The 16729-nt window shown below is 46.9% G+C and overlaps 1 protein-coding gene and 1 long non-coding RNA gene across 6 annotated transcripts; one reads left to right on the plus strand and one right to left on the minus strand.

Annotated features, from left to right (window-relative positions):
* Positions 1-191: 191 nt before the first annotated feature.
* Positions 192-6293, minus strand: LOC125925253 (uncharacterized). The gene is made up of 3 exons (XR_007458747.1): positions 5873-6293; positions 4297-5074; positions 192-2662 (listed from the first exon to the last, which is right to left on the minus strand). It is a non-coding gene; the product is annotated as an uncharacterized LOC125925253 (long non-coding RNA).
* A 525-nt stretch (positions 6294-6818) lies between these two features.
* Positions 6819-16670, plus strand: GLUL (glutamate-ammonia ligase). 5 transcript variants are annotated; one of them, XM_049634130.1, is made up of 8 exons: positions 6872-6954; positions 7974-8093; positions 9493-9671; positions 11676-11837; positions 13453-13599; positions 13990-14117; positions 14290-14489; positions 15056-16670. In XM_049634130.1, the coding sequence occupies exons 2-8, from the start codon at positions 7987-7989 to the stop codon at positions 15372-15374; spliced, it is 1242 nt and encodes a 413-aa protein (XP_049490087.1). In that variant the 5' UTR covers positions 6872-6954; positions 7974-7986; the 3' UTR covers positions 15375-16670. The 5 variants fall into 5 exon arrangements, with proteins under 5 accessions (XP_049490086.1, XP_049490088.1, XP_049490087.1 ...); XM_049634129.1 differs by lacking the exon at positions 7974-8093 and having other exon boundaries at positions 6819-6954; positions 9498-9671; XM_049634131.1 differs by lacking the exon at positions 7974-8093 and having other exon boundaries at positions 6864-6954.
* Positions 16671-16729: the final 59 nt, after the last annotated feature.

The following is a 16729-nucleotide window of genomic DNA, read 5'->3' on the forward strand; positions in this document are numbered from 1 at the left end:
AAGGGAGGCCTTCAAAGGGAGGAGAGCAGAGTCTAGCAGTCATGCCATCACCAGCTACTTCTCTAGGCACAAGTGATTGCCTTTTACCTGAAAGTATAATGATTTGTCGCAATTCAAAACTGGAATCATTCAAGTCTTATCCTGATAAAAGTGAGTACTTCAGTTTGCTCACTAAAGTTGCACTGCCATGTGGAAGTAATATAAACAATTTATAATTAATTTATACATGTTGAAATTATTATTTTTATACCCCCCTCCCATTTTTAAGGATTGCTTTCATTTCAAATCCAAATTCATAAAGCGAGACTTTATTAATGCTTTAACATAGCAATATTTCAAATGTGCAGACTTCAAACATAGAATTCAAATGCTCAGTGCTTTTCCAACTTCATATTTTACTACTCCTATTCCAACCAAAGCTTACCTATTTCACTATCACCACCTTCACGCATATAGTTTCCTAGATCGTGTCCTTGGGTCATATACTTGGGTTTTTGGGGAGGTTTTTCCTCAACACCTAAAGCATAGACTCCCAAAGGGTAAGGACTTTGCTGTATCCAAGTTACATAATTTCCAATGTATGTGGCAAAAATGTAGTGTAGGTAATGCTTAATAAAGGTTTGTTTGCTTCCAGAATCTCTGCCTACCCCTGTTGCTTCTAAATGTGTTTCAGGTCAGGCTCAAGGTTCTGTGAACCTTGGGGAAACACCAACAGTACTAAAACCTGAATCATCTCCTTAGTCATGACCCCACTCTCTTCCTCATTCTTGGAGAAATAAAATCACTAACCTATTTCTGAATTGTTTACTCTGTTAGTGCTTTTTAATCCGTAAGGAACTTCCAGAAAACTGAGACTCAGCAGGTTGATTTACCCATCTTATAGCTGGTACAAGGCAAGACAGGAATTTGAGTGCAGGTATGTTTGACTCTAGCCAGTGACTGTGTCCTCTGGGCCACAGTGACTCTGCTAATGGCAATGGTGAAGGAAATGATCCTCAAATTGAAATTGTTTTATTTTTTAGTTTTTTTTTTAATGTTTATTTATTTTTGAAAGAGAGAGAGACAGAGTGTGAGCAGGGGAGGGGCAGGGAGAGAGGGAGACACAGAATCTGAAGCAGGCTCCAGGCTCTGAGCTGTCAGCACAGAGCCCGACGTGGGGCTCGAACTCATGAGCAGTGAGATCATGACCCAAGCTGAAGCCGGGCATTTAATCAACTGAGCCATCCAGGCGCCCCAAATTGACATTGTTTTAAAAAATAAGAAAGAAAAAAAGGGAGGAAGGGAGGGAGGGAGGAAGGAAAAATGGCCACCCAGAAGGCCCAGCTAGAACAAAGTGGTGCATGTACATACCCTAGACGCCTCCTACAGTGCGTGTCTCTGTCAGACTTTCTGTCCACCACCCAATACCCCCACCCCAGCCTCCCCTTTGAGTGAGAGTCTGGCCAACTCTCAACTTCTGGCTGGGTCTTAAATTTCTGGGCTCAGATCTGAGTGAGGGCTGAGGATAAGATTTGTTTGTAACCACGTTTTCTGATCCTCGCCATTTTCCCCTTAACTCTTGGGCGCTACACCCTTTTCCATTACCCTTCTTGGGGGACTTTGTCTTTACCTCTTCCACACACTGGTGGGAGATGATGAAAAAGCACAAAACACTGTTAAGCTGCTCTTTTCTAGTCATTTGAAGCCTAATTTTATAATAAACAAATGTCTGGTAATCAGTTGATACTGCCAACATAGTATCTCTTAAATATCCACTGTAGGTAATAAACGTGCATGTTATTAATTTACTGTATTTGAGATATAACACAGAGGCTCTCCCCTTGAAGGCCAGTCAGGAAAAAAATTCCCACCCACTCTTAAGCTTGGGGAAGATATTTGTAATTCTCAAAAATTACACCAGAGGGCGCTACGATCACACCGCCCCAGCCAAGCCTCTGGCTCTCCAACCTGGTAAACAAGTCTTCTCAGAACTGATTTAAAAGAAGGGGGGGTGGGGGGGAGGAGGTCAGGAAAAACAGAACTAAGTCTAAGTATTGCCCAAGCATCCAGAGAACATATCTCAGGGTTGTTTGTTTCCCATTAAAATTTGGCATATGAACGTGAAGTAAACAGGGATTCCAATCAACTAATGGGTTAGAGGTGAGGGAGACAGGACTGTGGATCCAGTTGAGGATATCTCTGGGAAGGGTACCAACTAAAGGACACACTCTGGTCCAAGCAAAAAAATTTTTTTTTTTTACCACAATGCTAAATTTCCTAGGCTTTTAAAATTAAGCTTCACAACTGTTTAAATCAATCCAGAGAACAGAGAGAGATCCATACATATACTGGGAATAAGGAACAAGATTTATCTATGAAAATTTCAGATTCACAAAATAATGCAACTGCGACAGATTACTAAATATGAAAAATGATCTCCAAAGATTCCTTTAAAGAGAACATGACATAAAGCATTTTTTTTTCCTGGTCATCTAGTTACTCACGAAGAATATATTGAATGTCCACCATATACACGGAAGGCACTGGGTGAACCACAATGTAGGATTCAGAGGTAAACTGGTCGGTCCCCTCACTGAGTCCTTTCCTTAATGGGGACAAGAGGGATGGCAGCATTGTGATGATGGTGGCGGCCCCAGAATGCACCAGCCGAGACCTGAGGACACTGGAGGAGAAACACAAAAGGCTCTCAAGGGAGTCACACCTGTGAAATGCATTAGGCTGCCCTAAGGTGACCTCAGCAAGTGACTACATGTGATAGCGGCCTTCCTCAGCCTCCTCATCTTGTAGCATGATGTGTAGACTAGTTCTAGAATTGCACAGCTTCAGTTTTCTCAGCAAGGCTTATTTTCCATGTTGTTAGCTATGATGAACTTCATTCTTCCCAGCTCCCCAGTTTCCTATTTGACTCAAGATTTAGGATAAGGCTCAAACACACCCAAACTTCAGCCAGAACACGCAATTTGGGAAATGGGGGTGTTCCCTATATCCAAATGATTTTGAGGGGCCTTCAACAAAACGCCTATTAGGCTAAAAAACAAAGAGCTGAGACCTGAACTTCTAGTTTTCTATCCGGAGCTTAAGAATATCAAACAATCAGAAAGGACATAAAGAACAATTCCTCTATGTTCAGTGTTTGGTACTGAATTGAGGTAAAACCTAGTCCTTCCTTCTTTCATTATGTAGGTGAAACTGGAAAGCTTGGCCAACTGTAGCTTCTCCCCAAAATTTGGTTTAAGAGTAATGACATCAACTTCCAAGGCTGTTTCTTTTGTTCTTGTTTTATTTTGGTTTTAAGATTATATTATAGTCTATTCTTTTGGAAAGAACTGGTGTTGGTTTATTTAAAAAATAATGATAATAAAGGAATTTATAATTCTGGGTTGGGTTTCCAGGTTGTTCCTCAAGCCTGGGTCTCGGCTATTTTTCTTTAGCCTGAGCTAAGAGTTTTGTTGAATGTCTATTAGGGAAAACTAATGTCTATATAGGGAAAACTCCATTTCCCAAACTGCCTGTTACGGCTGAAGGTTTGATTATGTTTGAGCCCTACACCAAATCTTGTCTGTAATGAGTGCAAAACAACCACACAGGCCCTGGGAAAGCACTTCCAGATCACTAGATGGAGAATTTTACAACTTGCAGAGTGAAAACGGGTCCTTTGGAAGAGAGAGAAAGAAATTGAGAGAAGAACTCACAGGTAAAGCCCACCCAAGACAAAGCCTTTACTGAAGGTTAGAGAACAACACTGAAGAAATGCTTTCAGTCCCCTGCCTGTTCTGCAGATTTGGAAGGAACAATTTTTACCTGTAATACTGCTCTCCCACTCCACTTACCTGGTGGATGCAACTACCCTACACTAAGAGAGAAAAACCAGACTTCAAAGCACAGGTAATAGAACCCGCAGTTGGCTTTGATACTGGGTGTACCAAGAGATGCAGTAGTTCACGGGTTCAAGCATTCTAATGCCCTTTTTATGGAGAGGGTGGGAAATGGGGGCGAGTGGCAATTTAGAAAAGAAGGGGGGAGAACAAAGGGCAGAAGACAGAACAAAGTCAAACTTCAGTTTGGAACAGACAGTCCTACTTTTAACTTCTTTAAAAGTACAGTCTGGGTTTCTGGGGGTGAACCAGTTAACTTCATCTGCTTTTTCTTCCCTCGTACTCTTTTAAGCTTCCCTGATCAGTCCTTGGACTCCTTTGAGCCCTAATTGGGTTGGTTTAAGTAAGTATGGGGCTGACCAAGGACAAGGCCTCTTGTTCCCTCCTGAAAGACTCAGTGGTCATGTATTACGTTTCTAACCTTCACAAAGTATGCCTCTGGTCACATGAATGGATCAAAGCAAATCCATTTCCATTCTTGGAAAAGCAGCTCAAAGCACATGTTCCCTTGATGGTGCCGCGTCATTTCTGTGTGATCAACAAACATCATTTATTGAACACTCACTCGGGACACCATTGGGGGATAGAAAGATGAATGCATTGCTCAAGGAGGTGAAGATACCTAGCAAATGAAGCAGGTACTCACATAGCAAAACATAATACCATAAGTTTTAAAAACTGCATTCTCTTCCTACTATATGCATCTCAGATGCTGGTGGTGATGAGCCTAGAGGCTCTGGTTTATGCTTAGGCAGTTTGGCATCTGAAAATTAACATCTTTTAAAATAAAAACATCACCTTTCCTCTCTCCCTCCTCAACCATTTAACCTTGAGACTGAGTTAGAAAGTTGTACTTAATGGGGAAAAAAAATAATCCAATCTCTTTGAATTACCTTGATCTATAATAATTACAATTACTGTTTTTTAAGTTTACTCTATGCATATAGTATATATGCTATCAGAATTAATCCTTACAAGGTGGCTGATCTCCCTATTTTGTAGGCAAGAAAACTGTGATTTCATGTGGCTAAGAAAGCTAACACAAAGTGGGTAAGAAGTAAAGCCCAGATTTGAACCTGTTTGTATGACCTGAAGCCCAGCCTTGAACCACCATACCTAATGCTTCAACACGCACTGAAACTTAAGATGGAATCCGTCACATTTGCAAGACACCTTACCCAGTGCAGAATGTCATCTGTCTGAAATATAACAAAATCCCATTGGAGATGAAAGCTGCATCTGTCATTTAAAAGCATTACAGTGTCAGACACACTCTGGGATGGAAGGATGTTGACCAAAGAAGCCAAGTTATGTGTGTGTGTGTGTGTGTGGTCACAGGCAACATTTCTTTTCCAAATTTGTGGTACAAAATATAACCACAAGAACAAACTTCTTCCCTTCCTCTTCCAAAGGCACTGAAGCCTAACTTCTCAGTCTTTACACAGAAAAATCTCAAAGTCTCAAATATTGGGACTCCTGAAAAGATGCTATAAAAGTGAGACACCATCAGGTGGTGAATTTCAGGCAATAAAAATAAAGAAGTCAAGTAAGGAGCACTGGTAGCAATGAAAATATATGTGTGTTGTGTTGAAACAAGCATCCGTTTCAATATTGTATTCACATACCTATTTTCTCAACCATCACAGAAAAGCTGAGAGAAGGAAGGGGTCCCCACTCATTTTCCAGATGAAAAAGAAGGCACAAGGGGCAACTGCATAGTTTAGTCTGTTAAGCCATCAACACTTGACTTCAGCTCAGGTCATGACCTCAGGGTTTGTGAGTTCCAGCCCCCACATGGGGCTCTGTGCTGACAGTGCAGAGCCTGCTTGGGATTCTCTCCCTCTCTCACTGTTCCTCCCCCGCTTGTGCTCTCTCTAAATAAATAAATAAATAAATAAATAAATAAATAAATAAAGTAAAAAAAAAAAAAGGCACAAGAACTTACTTGAAAAACAAAAACAAAGCATTATATAAAAAATTCTAAAATGTTGACATACCCTGGGCTTCAAAGGAGGCTCCAGAAGACCTCCCTTTTCTTTCAGCCGCCCTCCCTTGGGGGAACAGCTTGCGCACAGAATTTCAAATCAGGTGGGCAGCTCTAAAGGTGCTCTCTTGAATCGCTTTATTTGCAGATGAGGAAACCTGGGCCCAGAGAGTCGCTGAGAGACTGGTCTCAGGAGTGGCAGGCGGAATCTGACAGGTCTCCTGACCATTGCTAGGCCCGCCAGGATCCTCTCTAGGGAATGGCAGGCTCAGCACGTTGATTACAGACGTGAGACCGCCGACTGCCATTGGCGCCCCAGTCCCACCGCGAGGGCGGGCCGCCCCCTCGGACGCCGCGCCTCAAACAAGCGCGGCGCGGAGAAGGGAGGGCTGGGGGTTCTCTAACAACAAAAGGCAAAATTACGTTCCTGGGGGCGGGGGGGGGGGGGGGGGGGGGCGCCGCAGGGGAGAGGGGCGGGGGTTGGGTGGGGGGGGGGGGGGGGGGGGGGTGGTCGGAATGTCCCCAGGGAGCCGTGGGGTCTGCGGCACGACCTCGAAAAACACAGGCCTCTCGCACAAAACTATCCAACCTGAAGGCTGCAGGGGCGGAGGCCGGGAGATCCACTGGGCGCCTCGCTCGGGCCCGGGGGTGGGGGCTGCGGGGACCGCCCGCGGAGGAGAGCGGCAGCCGGGCCAGGCGGGGTCCTTCCTGGCAGGAACTCGCCCGTCCGCGCGCCGCGGGCCAACCCTTCCTCTGCTCCCCTCCCCCCGCGCAACCCCTCCCCCCACGGCCCTTTCCCTTTCTTTCTTTCCTGGTCCTCGCGCCCCCACCCCGGCGGCGCCCGCTCGGCCGCTCGCCCAATGGCAGCGGGGCCCGGGCGTGCATCAGCCGATCCGCCCCGGCTCCCGGCCGCTGGGAGCCAATCAGGGCTCCGGGGGCGGTCCGGGCCGCCGATAAAGGGAGCGGGGCTGCAGGCAGCCTGGCAGAGCCGAGAATGGGAGAAGAGCGCGCCGTCTAGACTGCACACCGGGCCTCCTCTTCTCGCCGCACCTCGCTCTCGCGGCCCGCCCGCCCTGACGCCTGCTCGCAGCCCAGGTAAGCGCGCCGCCGGCCCGGGGACTCGAAGTGGTGCGCGCCGTCCTCCGAGCCCCCCGAGTCGCCCGACACCCCCCCCTCCCTCCCCGCCTTCTTCCTCCGGCCCTGGGGCTCGGAGCGGCCCCTTCCTCCTCCAGCCCTTAAGGTGCGCCTCTACCCCTGCGCCCTCCGCGTGCTTTCGCCGCCCGCGGCTCCCTGCGGCTCTGGGCTGGCGTTTGTGGGGCGCGCAGGTCGCCTGGCTGGGAGGAGGGCGGGGAGTTGTTTTGATCTTTCTTTCGCTGCTTGCGGCCCAAAGCGCCGCCCCTGGAGGTCGCTAGGCGAGGCGTACGGTGGAGCCACTGCCCGGGCCCGGCGCTCCGTGTTGTGTGCGCCGTGGATGGAGTGGCCGGGTGGCCTCGCGGGAACCTCGCTCTCTGCTCCGCGGTGGCGGGTCTCGGGGGACCGTCGTGGTCTTGAGGATCTTTAGACGCCTACCTTGAGGCGAGTGGCGGTGAGCGTCGCTAGTCCCGAGGGCCCTGCACTGTGACTGAACAATGGGGAGTCCGGGCCGCGGCGTGGCCGGTGGAGAGGCCCGGCCGGGCAGAGGTAGGGGCGGTGCGCTGTCCTCCCCCGACTCCCCCACACCCCGCCAGCCTCGGCCCTCGGAGGGATATGGCCCCCGGGACTAGGTGCTGAGATCCGGTCGGGGGCCCGAGGGGCGGGGCGCCGACTTCTGGGACATTAAAGTGGGAAAGGGCTGCTCTCAAAGTGGATTATCCCAACTGCCCCGGGGGCGGGAAGCGGGGATCCCCCCCCACCCGCAAATCCGCGAAGACCTCAAACAACGAAGATGAAGACGACCTGGAGTCGCGGTCCTCGGAGTCCCCCTCCAACTGCTTTGGCTTCGTCAGCTACTCCATGAACTCCGGAGAGAAATCACGAGTCAAGATTAGGACCGTGACCCAACATCCTTCGTATTCCTGCTCGTCCCGGTGCGATACCGATCGCTCCCCGACCGCTTCTCCGTCTCCCTCACCCAGAAAGCTCCAGTGCATGGACCAGCGAGAGCTGGTGAACCAGGAGAGGCGAGAACGCCATTCCAAAAGGAGAAGGGCCAAGGAGGGCAACCCCAACGATCCGATTGCCCTTCTGTGGCTGGGGTGAGTGAAGAGACAGGGATGAGGATCCCGGAACCGGCGACAGCTGCAGAAACCACTAGAAAGTGCAGAATCCCATTTTTACCCCCCAATCATGTAAACTCAGCACCACAGCAGCACCAGTCTATGACAGTAGACTAAAATGTTGGCATCTAACTCGTCTCATCGAAAAGAGCGGGAAATCTGGAACTGAGACTTAAAGGGAGAAAGTGTGACTTATGTTGGGGGTGTAGCAGGTTGGGGAGGAAGGCCAGAGCCTGGGTTGTAGCTTTTAGTGGGAGCTGAAGGGATCAAGTATTGTTTCTTCTGGCCTTCAAAGGCTGGAGTGGGGGTGGGGAAGGGGTGGGGGAGGTATGTGACCGACCTGGACCTCTGGAGGAGGTATGCAAAGGTTCTCCAATACAGGAGACCAGACAAGAGGAGGTTCTGCTCTTCCCCAAGGGAAGGGGTGAGGCTCTTGGAGAGGCAGTTCTGTTTTCAGCTGGGCAAACATGGACGGTTGCCCATAGAAACTTAGCCACTGTACTTCAGAAAGTTGCCCAAGTCGTTGGGAGAACAATATGTTCCCTTTCCAGCCACTGTGGGCCACTGAGCTGGGAGGGAGGGGTACAACATTTCCTCCTGTGTTGCTTTCTCTTCTTTCAGAGGTTTTGTGGCAGTGGCTTGCAGATTTAGCAGGCCTCAGCTTTTAAGAACCCGGTTCTTTTTGTTACCCAAGTGGGAATTTCCTCATTACTTGAAAAGTTCCCTGGTGGAATCTGAGAAGGTCATTGGCAAACTTAAACCTACTTTCCTAAATGAGAAGACCTATGGAAATGATGGCAGTGTGCATCTTAGAATCCAACAGATCAGCTCTTTTGATGTTTTGGGGATTGGGGGATTGCAATAACTGTGCTGCTTTTCGGAAGTCCCCCAGCCTTTTAAATCTTCCAGCTAGCCCTCCGCCCCTTGTTTCTTCCTACCATATCAATGTGTGGGGTGCCTTGTGGAAAAGTGGAGGAATTTCCAAAAAGGGTTTTTTTGAGATGCTGGCTAGGATGCAAAGAAAAGGCAAGACTGCCCAAGAAACCTTGCGTGGTTTTGTTTTTTGGGTTACCTCCCACCCAGTGTCTTAGTATAAAAAAATAAAGGACTTCCCTCTACCTTAGCTACCCTGAGGAAATTAAGCTTAGTCCTCACAAATGTAGATTCTAGTTTGAGGAAGCCTGTAAGGAGATTTTTGTCTACTATCAAAACTTAAATCCCGCTGAAAGCGCAATGAATAAAATGTACCTTTAAGAGTGTTCCTTCCAAAGGGAGGAGGCAACCTTCCTACCTTCTAATCACTTTGTGATTTGATTGTCCCTATTGAGTCCTTCCTGCCAAGGATCTTAATTTTGGTTTTGCTGGTTTTTCTCTGCAGAACAGCTTCCACCATGGCCACCTCTGCGAGTTCCCACTTGAACAAAGGCATCAAGCAGGTGTACATGTCCCTGCCTCAGGGCGAGAAAGTCCAAGCTATGTACATTTGGATTGATGGTACTGGAGAAGGCCTGCGCTGCAAGACCCGGACCTTGGACAGTGAACCCAAGTGTATAGAAGGTGAGAGACTGAGCAGACTGGGAACCAGGTTGGGCGGGGGTGGGAACAGACTGAAACCAAGCCTCCAGATTTGGCTAGTTTATTATTCTGTTTGTGAAGCTTTTCTAAGGCAGGGTTTTTCAGACTTCATTCAGTCGACTTTAAGCTCCTACTCTGCCTCAAAGCATAGCAACAATGGACTCCTTTATTGAAATAGAAGCTCACATGTAAGCCAGTATATTGAAGAAAAAAGATTAAAAGTCTAGTTGGGGCACCAGGGGGGCTGGAGACTTTGCTGTCTTGGGCATCCCTACTTAGTTGGCTCTAAGGCGTCCCCAAGAACCTGATTTGAAAACCACCGCTCTAACCTGACTATGCCATCTGCTTTATGGAACTCTTTGAATACTGTTGTGTATTCCTTATCAGTGAGGTTCTAGATGCAAAGCAAACTCTGTAAAGTGGTTTCTAAATAGGACTAGCCATTCATTTGTTTTTAGTTGATGCCACTTTTGGAAATTCCTAAATCACCTGATTGCCTAAATCACCTGATTGTTTATCACACTCTGAGCTATTTATTAAATAAGAGTTGTGTCCTTCATTTTTCAGTATAGAGCAAGCCATAGCCCTCTTTCTAGAAAAGGACCGGAGAAAAAATACCACCTCTTGCCTACTTTTAGAATGGTTTACTCTTTTGATAATATTCACACAGGAATGAATGCATGACCATAAAATAAAGTATATATTGTGCGTCTGCTATGTGGCAGGTATTAGACAAGCACTGGGGGTACAAGGTGAGAGAGTCTGGTCTCTGTGCCTTCAGAGAACTTGTAGTCAACTTGAGAGATGAAGAAACCAGCCTTTAAAACGTAGTGGGGAGGGGCGCCTGGGTGGCTCAGTTGGTTTAGCGTCTGACTTTGGACTCAGGTCATGACCTCGCGGTACCTGAGTTCAGGCCCCATGTCAGGCTCTGTGCTGACTGCACAGAGCCTGGAGCCTGCTTCAGATTGTGTCTCCCCCTTTCTTTCTGCCCCTCCCCCACTTGCACTTTATCTCTCTCGTAAAAATAAAACATAAGAATTTTTTTTTTAAAACCTAGTGGAGAGGGGCGCCTGGATGGCTCAGTCGGTTGAGCGGCCAACTTCAGCTCAGGTCATGATCTTGGAATGTGAGTTCGAGCCCCGCGTCGGGCTCTGTGCTGGCAGCTCAGAGCCTGGAGCCTGCTTCGGATTCTGTGTCTCCCTCTCTCTCTACCCCTCTCCCGCTCATGCGCGCGCGCGCTCTCTTTCTCTCTCTCTCTCTGTCAAAAATAAAAATAAACATTAAAAAAAAAAAAAAACCTAGTGGGGAAATGATAACGGGAGCATTCTTGAGTAAGTTATCCTGTTGTCCATTTCCTCATCTATAAAATAAGGACATACTGAGCTAGAACAGTCCATAGACTCAGTGGGGAGAAGATTTAAAGAAGCAATACAGTGGCCTGGTGGGTGAATCAGAACCTTGTTTCTCCTATTCCAGTTTTTTAAATGATAACTAAAATGTCACAGTAGTTCAATGTTTATTTTTGAGAGGTGGGCAGAGAGGAAGACAGAGAATCTCACGCAAGCTCTGCGCTGTCAGTGCAGAGCCCCACTCAGGGCTCCAACCCATGAACCATGAGGTCATGACCTGAGCTGAAACCAAGAGTCGGACGCTTAACCAACTGCACCACCCAGACGCCCCCAAAATATTTCAATTCGTCTCCTTATTGTCCAGTAGACTACTTAGTCAAGATAAGTCATTCTTAGGTTGTTTTTGTAACTGTTGTTTTTCTTGAGGAAGTGATGCAGTGGTGTTAACTTAGAACTCACACGGGAAGGACATTAAAGTTCTGTGCAGTTATCTATCAATAGAGTTTGCATATTAATGCATCACTGAGTTCCTGGGGAAAAGAGTAGCTTTAGAGATAGAAAGGTCAATGAGGGGCTGTACTCTTATCCAAAAAGCCATGCATTTGTAACTTAATTGTCCCTTCTCTTTTTACCCCAGAGTTGCCTGAGTGGAATTTTGATGGCTCTAGTACATTTCAGTCTGAAGGCTCCAACAGTGACATGTATCTTGTCCCTGCTGCCATGTTTCGGGACCCTTTCCGCAAGGACCCCAACAAGCTGGTGTTCTGTGAAGTCTTCAAGTACAACCGAAAGCCTGCAGGTGTGTATAGTATAGGTATGGATGTTCATCCCCAGTCCATGAGTGTTGTAAAGGGGAAGGACAGGGTATTCCAGAATTGGTATTGGGAACACTAGATAATCTCAGAACTGTTCCAGGAGTCTGGCCAATTGGACATACATCTCCACCCCGAACTTCCTCATTCAAAGAGGGTATGTGGCCCATCCTCCCACGGTCTCCCCTATTTGTTTTATAGAACAACAGTGAATTCCTTTAAATCTGTTTTCTGGTAGAATTCCCCCATGACACAGCCCTCCTGCCTACCTGTAGATTTGAAAAACCTGGATTCTGAAGTCACAATGTTGGGTTTGAATTCTGGATCTGTCACTTACTGGCTGTAAGCCTTATCAAGATATTTATCCTCCTACTTTCCCTGATTTTAAAGTGGGGGAAAAATCCATCTCCTGCCTAGGTTCACTGGTAACATACATGTGCCTCAAGGGTCACTGTAACTGGTTTTTGGTTTTTGCCTGATGTGGCCATTGATCTCGATTCTCAGCCATTCATCTTTTTAAACTCAGCTGAAGTCCCACCACTGTTAGGTCTCCCGCTGTGCTTGGCAGCAAGTTCTAGTAGTGCCTGGACCTTAACTGCCTTTGTTGTGAGAGGCAGTGTACCATGTTGTGGTAAAGGGCATGAGCTCTGAAGCCCAGGTAACCATAGCTTTCCCAGCTCTGCTACTTGCCCTGATGTCTCAGAGCTGAGCTGCATTTTCTCCTTCATAAAAGTTGGAGCTTCTCATACCCACCCCAGGGTGGCTAGGAAGATGTGGTTGTGGGTTTTCCATAAGGTAGAGGTCTTGAAATGGTTCTTGGGATGTAGTAAAGCTGATAAGTCTATATTTACTTACCTTCTTTAATGTTTATTTATTTTGGGAGAGAGTGAATGCATGAGAGAGTGGGGGATAAGTGGGGAGAGAATCTCAAGCAGGCTTCACGCCCATTGTGGAGCCCAATGCAGAGCTCTATCTTGCAAACCATGAGATCATGACCTGAGCCAAAAATCGAGAATTGGACACTTAACCTACTAAGCCACCCAGGCGCCCATATGTTTACTTGTTTTAAAGTTCTTTTCTAGCTTAGAAATTGTTTCCAGGTGAGCTCATCTCATTTTAATATTTTATTTTTGTGCTAGCCAACTTCTCCCTTAACTTTCTCACCTAGAATGTGAGGCCCCTAACAGACAAATGATTCTCTCAATGAAAATTGTAAGTTTGGCTCTAAATGCTTGAGAAACTAGGAATAAGTCTGACAACTAAAAGCAGCTGTCTTGTGAATAGAGAGTTTGAAGTGCCTGACATGTGGTACTTGGGAGGCGGCCAGCATGCAGATAAGGTGCATATTTGCTCTGTTCTGCATCTACTGTCATGTGATTGTTTGTGACCCAGCAGTATCCCTACATACAGATGTATGATTACTGCTTCTCCCATTTTCCCCACTTGGGTTGATGGGACACAAAAAAAGGTTTACTCTTCATCAGTTCAGCTTATAGTTTACACTTGAACTTTATGGAATCTGAAGACCTTTTTCCCATTACCACCAAGATTCAGCGTGTTTGTCCATATGTCTCTAATGGCACATTGACTCTTTTTTTCTAGAGACCAATTTAAGGCATACCTGTAAACGGATAATGGACATGGTGAGCAATCAGCACCCCTGGTTTGGAATGGAGCAGGAATATACTCTGATGGGCACAGATGGGCACCCTTTTGGTTGGCCTTCCAATGGCTTCCCTGGGCCCCAAGGTAAGCCCCCTTGGTGAGAGATGAACCTCCTGTTCCCTAGTTGCTTAATTGCCAGGGAAATTCCCTCTCCCCAGAACTGGGAGTGACTCTTATGGATCAGAAAAGCTGTGGGAGTATCCATCCCTGAGGCTGGCTGAATTAATACTGTAAAGAGACCTCCTATTACCCAAATCCAGACATGGATATTTCAACATTAACATGGAGGGAAACCCTTTGGCTCCACTGAGGTTATGGCCAAGAGGAGCCCCCTGCATGCCACAACCCACCCCCAGGTGAAGGCAGGCATAGTGATGCAAAGAGCAAGTGTTGAGAGCTTTCTGATTTCTGACTTGTGGAAAGCGATTTCTTGGTTTTCTTGTCTTTTGACATTTCATCTTAATGCCTCTCCAGGTCCATACTACTGTGGTGTGGGAGCAGACAAAGCCTATGGCAGGGACATCGTGGAGGCTCACTACCGGGCCTGCTTATACGCTGGCATCAAGATTGCCGGGACAAATGCTGAGGTCATGCCTGCCCAGGTAAGTGGCTCATTCATCTAGAGGACCTGTGGACAAGTGGGGAGTTTGCTGGTGCCCCTTGTTAACCAGAATCTTACGTGGGTTGGAATAGAGGTGAGAAAAGAGGCTTTGGAGCTTCTGAATTGGGGGAAGCAATTGGCTTTCTTTTAAAAGCCAGCCTTGTTCTTTCTAGTGGGAATTCCAGATAGGACCCTGTGAAGGAATCGACATGGGAGATCATCTCTGGGTGGCCCGTTTCATCTTGCATCGTGTATGTGAAGACTTTGGAGTGATAGCAACCTTTGATCCTAAGCCCATTCCTGGGAATTGGAATGGTGCCGGCTGCCACACCAACTTCAGCACCAAGGCCATGCGAGAGGAGAATGGTCTGAAGTGAGTGCCTTCTGAGAGAGCCATCTTGTTTTCTTTGCCACAGGGTTTGAGGTATTGGGTCCAAGTAAGCCAGACTTGTTGGCTTATGCCTTAGCTTTTAGCACTTGGCTTCAAAAATTGTCTTCCAGTCCTATTGTTTTGTTCCTATTTGAAGAGTACCCCAAAATATCCTAGGAATAGAATTCAAAGATTGTGATTGGGAAAAGAGGACTTAAATTAGTGTGTTTGAAAATCTCCAATATAAAGTAGAAACAAAACAAGCATGTGAATGAATATAGTGCTTATGGGTGGGGTAAAGTCTTTGATTAGGGTATTTTCGTTCAATAAGTACCATCAACTGAGTGTCCACCACCATTCTGAAGCACTGGGTGGGACACACAGGTAACACGTCAAGAGTTGCTAGCCTCATGGAACATTTGATTTGTGGAGATCACAGATTTTGGTGAATTGGAAACAGTCTTTGATAGAGGAGTCCCTCTGTTCTTAGATCCATACTTCTTCCCTTGCCCTTGAAGGGCAGATTTCCTGGTGCCAGGTTGGACTCCCATCTTGTCTGTTTCCTTCAGGTACATTGAGGAGTCCATCGAGAAACTGAGCAAGCGGCACCAGTACCACATCCGAGCCTACGACCCCAAAGGGGGCCTGGATAATGCCCGGCGCCTAACCGGATTCCACGAAACCTCCAACATCAACGACTTTTCTGCTGGTGTGGCCAACCGAAGTGCTAGCATCCGCATTCCTCGGACTGTCGGCCAGGAGAAGAAGGGTTACTTTGAAGACCGTCGCCCCTCTGCCAACTGTGACCCCTTTTCGGTGACAGAAGCCCTCATCCGCACATGTCTTCTCAACGAAACTGGCGATGAACCCTTCCAGTACAAAAACTAAGTGGACTAGACTTGCAGCCATCAAACCCCTCCTAGTTCTCCATCCTGCCTCCGTGTTTGCCCCTCTCTTGACTGTCCTAATATCTATAACTCAAAGGGCAGAATATCAAGGTCTTTTTTTATTCCTCATGCCCAGTTAACATCTCTTGCTTTCTTTGACCAGGATAAGAGGGGTCAAGTTCTTAATCTTTTTACATCCCCCCCCTCCTTTTTTTCCCTATCACTGAAACTGTCTAGTACATTAGTGGGGAGGGGGTGGGGAGACATAACCACTGTTTCCATTTAATCAGGTGTGTTTGTCCAATAGGCGTAGCTATCCGGACAGAGCATAGTATTTGTGAAGGGAGGGGGAGGGCTTTTTCTTCGAGGTAGCTGAGTGCTGGGGTGGGGGGAGGGTTACTTACTCTGGGGTTAGGTTAGGATTTCCTCTCTTGGTGGGAAGTTCCACTTTGTTATAAAGTTATAAGCAGCTTTCTATTAAAAGTGAGATTTAGGAGAGAACCAGGCAGGAAAATGCCCCTCTCCTCCTGGTACAGCACTTCCCTTACCTGGGGCTATATGCCCTCACCTGAAGACAAGCTCAGCAGAAGGATGGATTGACCTACCTTAGAAGAAAAAGTTCTTACTGCTTGGTGTCCTCCGTTTATAACACAAAGCAGAATAGTATTTTTATATTTAAATGTAAAAACAAAAAAAATTATATATATGGGTGTGCAGATATGTGTGTTTTTTTTGTTTTGTTTTGTTTTGTTTTGTTTTCCTAAAGTAGGAAAAACATTCTGGTCACTGGGGTCCAAAATTTGAGGTGAATAGTCTGGTTAGAAATAAGGATCTCCTTTTGAGTGGGGGTGAGGGAGGCATGCTTGAATAAGTTGGCTATCTAGGGCTGTCTGTTGTTCCCTCACTGTCACTGCAGGGCTTCTGTGCCCTGGCCACTCTTGGGAGTGGGTGGACACCGCTTAGGTAACCGAAGGAAGCACCTTGTGGAAGGAGCAATCACCTGAGCCCCGTGGCTTCAATTTAAAAGACACACACATACACACAGAAGTTTAGAAATAAGAGTTGGCTGGTCAACTTGAGCATGTTCCTGACGGGTTATTGGGATTACTTTCTGGTGGGACTAGCATGTCACTAAAGCAGGCCTTTTGATAATATTAAACATTTTTTAAAAGCAAAACAGAAGTTTAGACTTTAATCCTATTTGTAAGGTTTCTGAGTCTTTTACAAAGGTCGCTTGTTTGCTTCAACTGTCACCTTCCCATCTCTGCTCTTTGAGGAGATGGGGGTGGGGGGGGGGGGTGACCTCCCTGGCATCAAAACACTTATAACTTTGTATCCTGCTGTCTGTTCTGAGCG

Source organism: Panthera uncia, chromosome F1, assembly GCF_023721935.1.
Source record: "Panthera uncia isolate 11264 chromosome F1, Puncia_PCG_1.0, whole genome shotgun sequence".
In the NCBI taxonomy this organism is placed as follows: domain Eukaryota; kingdom Metazoa; phylum Chordata; class Mammalia; order Carnivora; family Felidae; genus Panthera; species Panthera uncia.

Coding starts and splice junctions, on each gene's coding strand:
- GLUL (XM_049634128.1), top strand. CDS start 7,852: ATGAACTCCGGAGAGAAATCACGAGTCAAGATTAGGACCGTGACCCAA. Junction 8,094..9,492: donor ATTGCCCTTCTGTGGCTGGG/GTGAGTGAAGAG, acceptor TTTTCTCTGCAG/AACAGCTTCCACCATGGCCA. Junction 9,672..11,675: donor TGAACCCAAGTGTATAGAAG/GTGAGAGACTGA, acceptor TTTTTACCCCAG/AGTTGCCTGAGTGGAATTTT.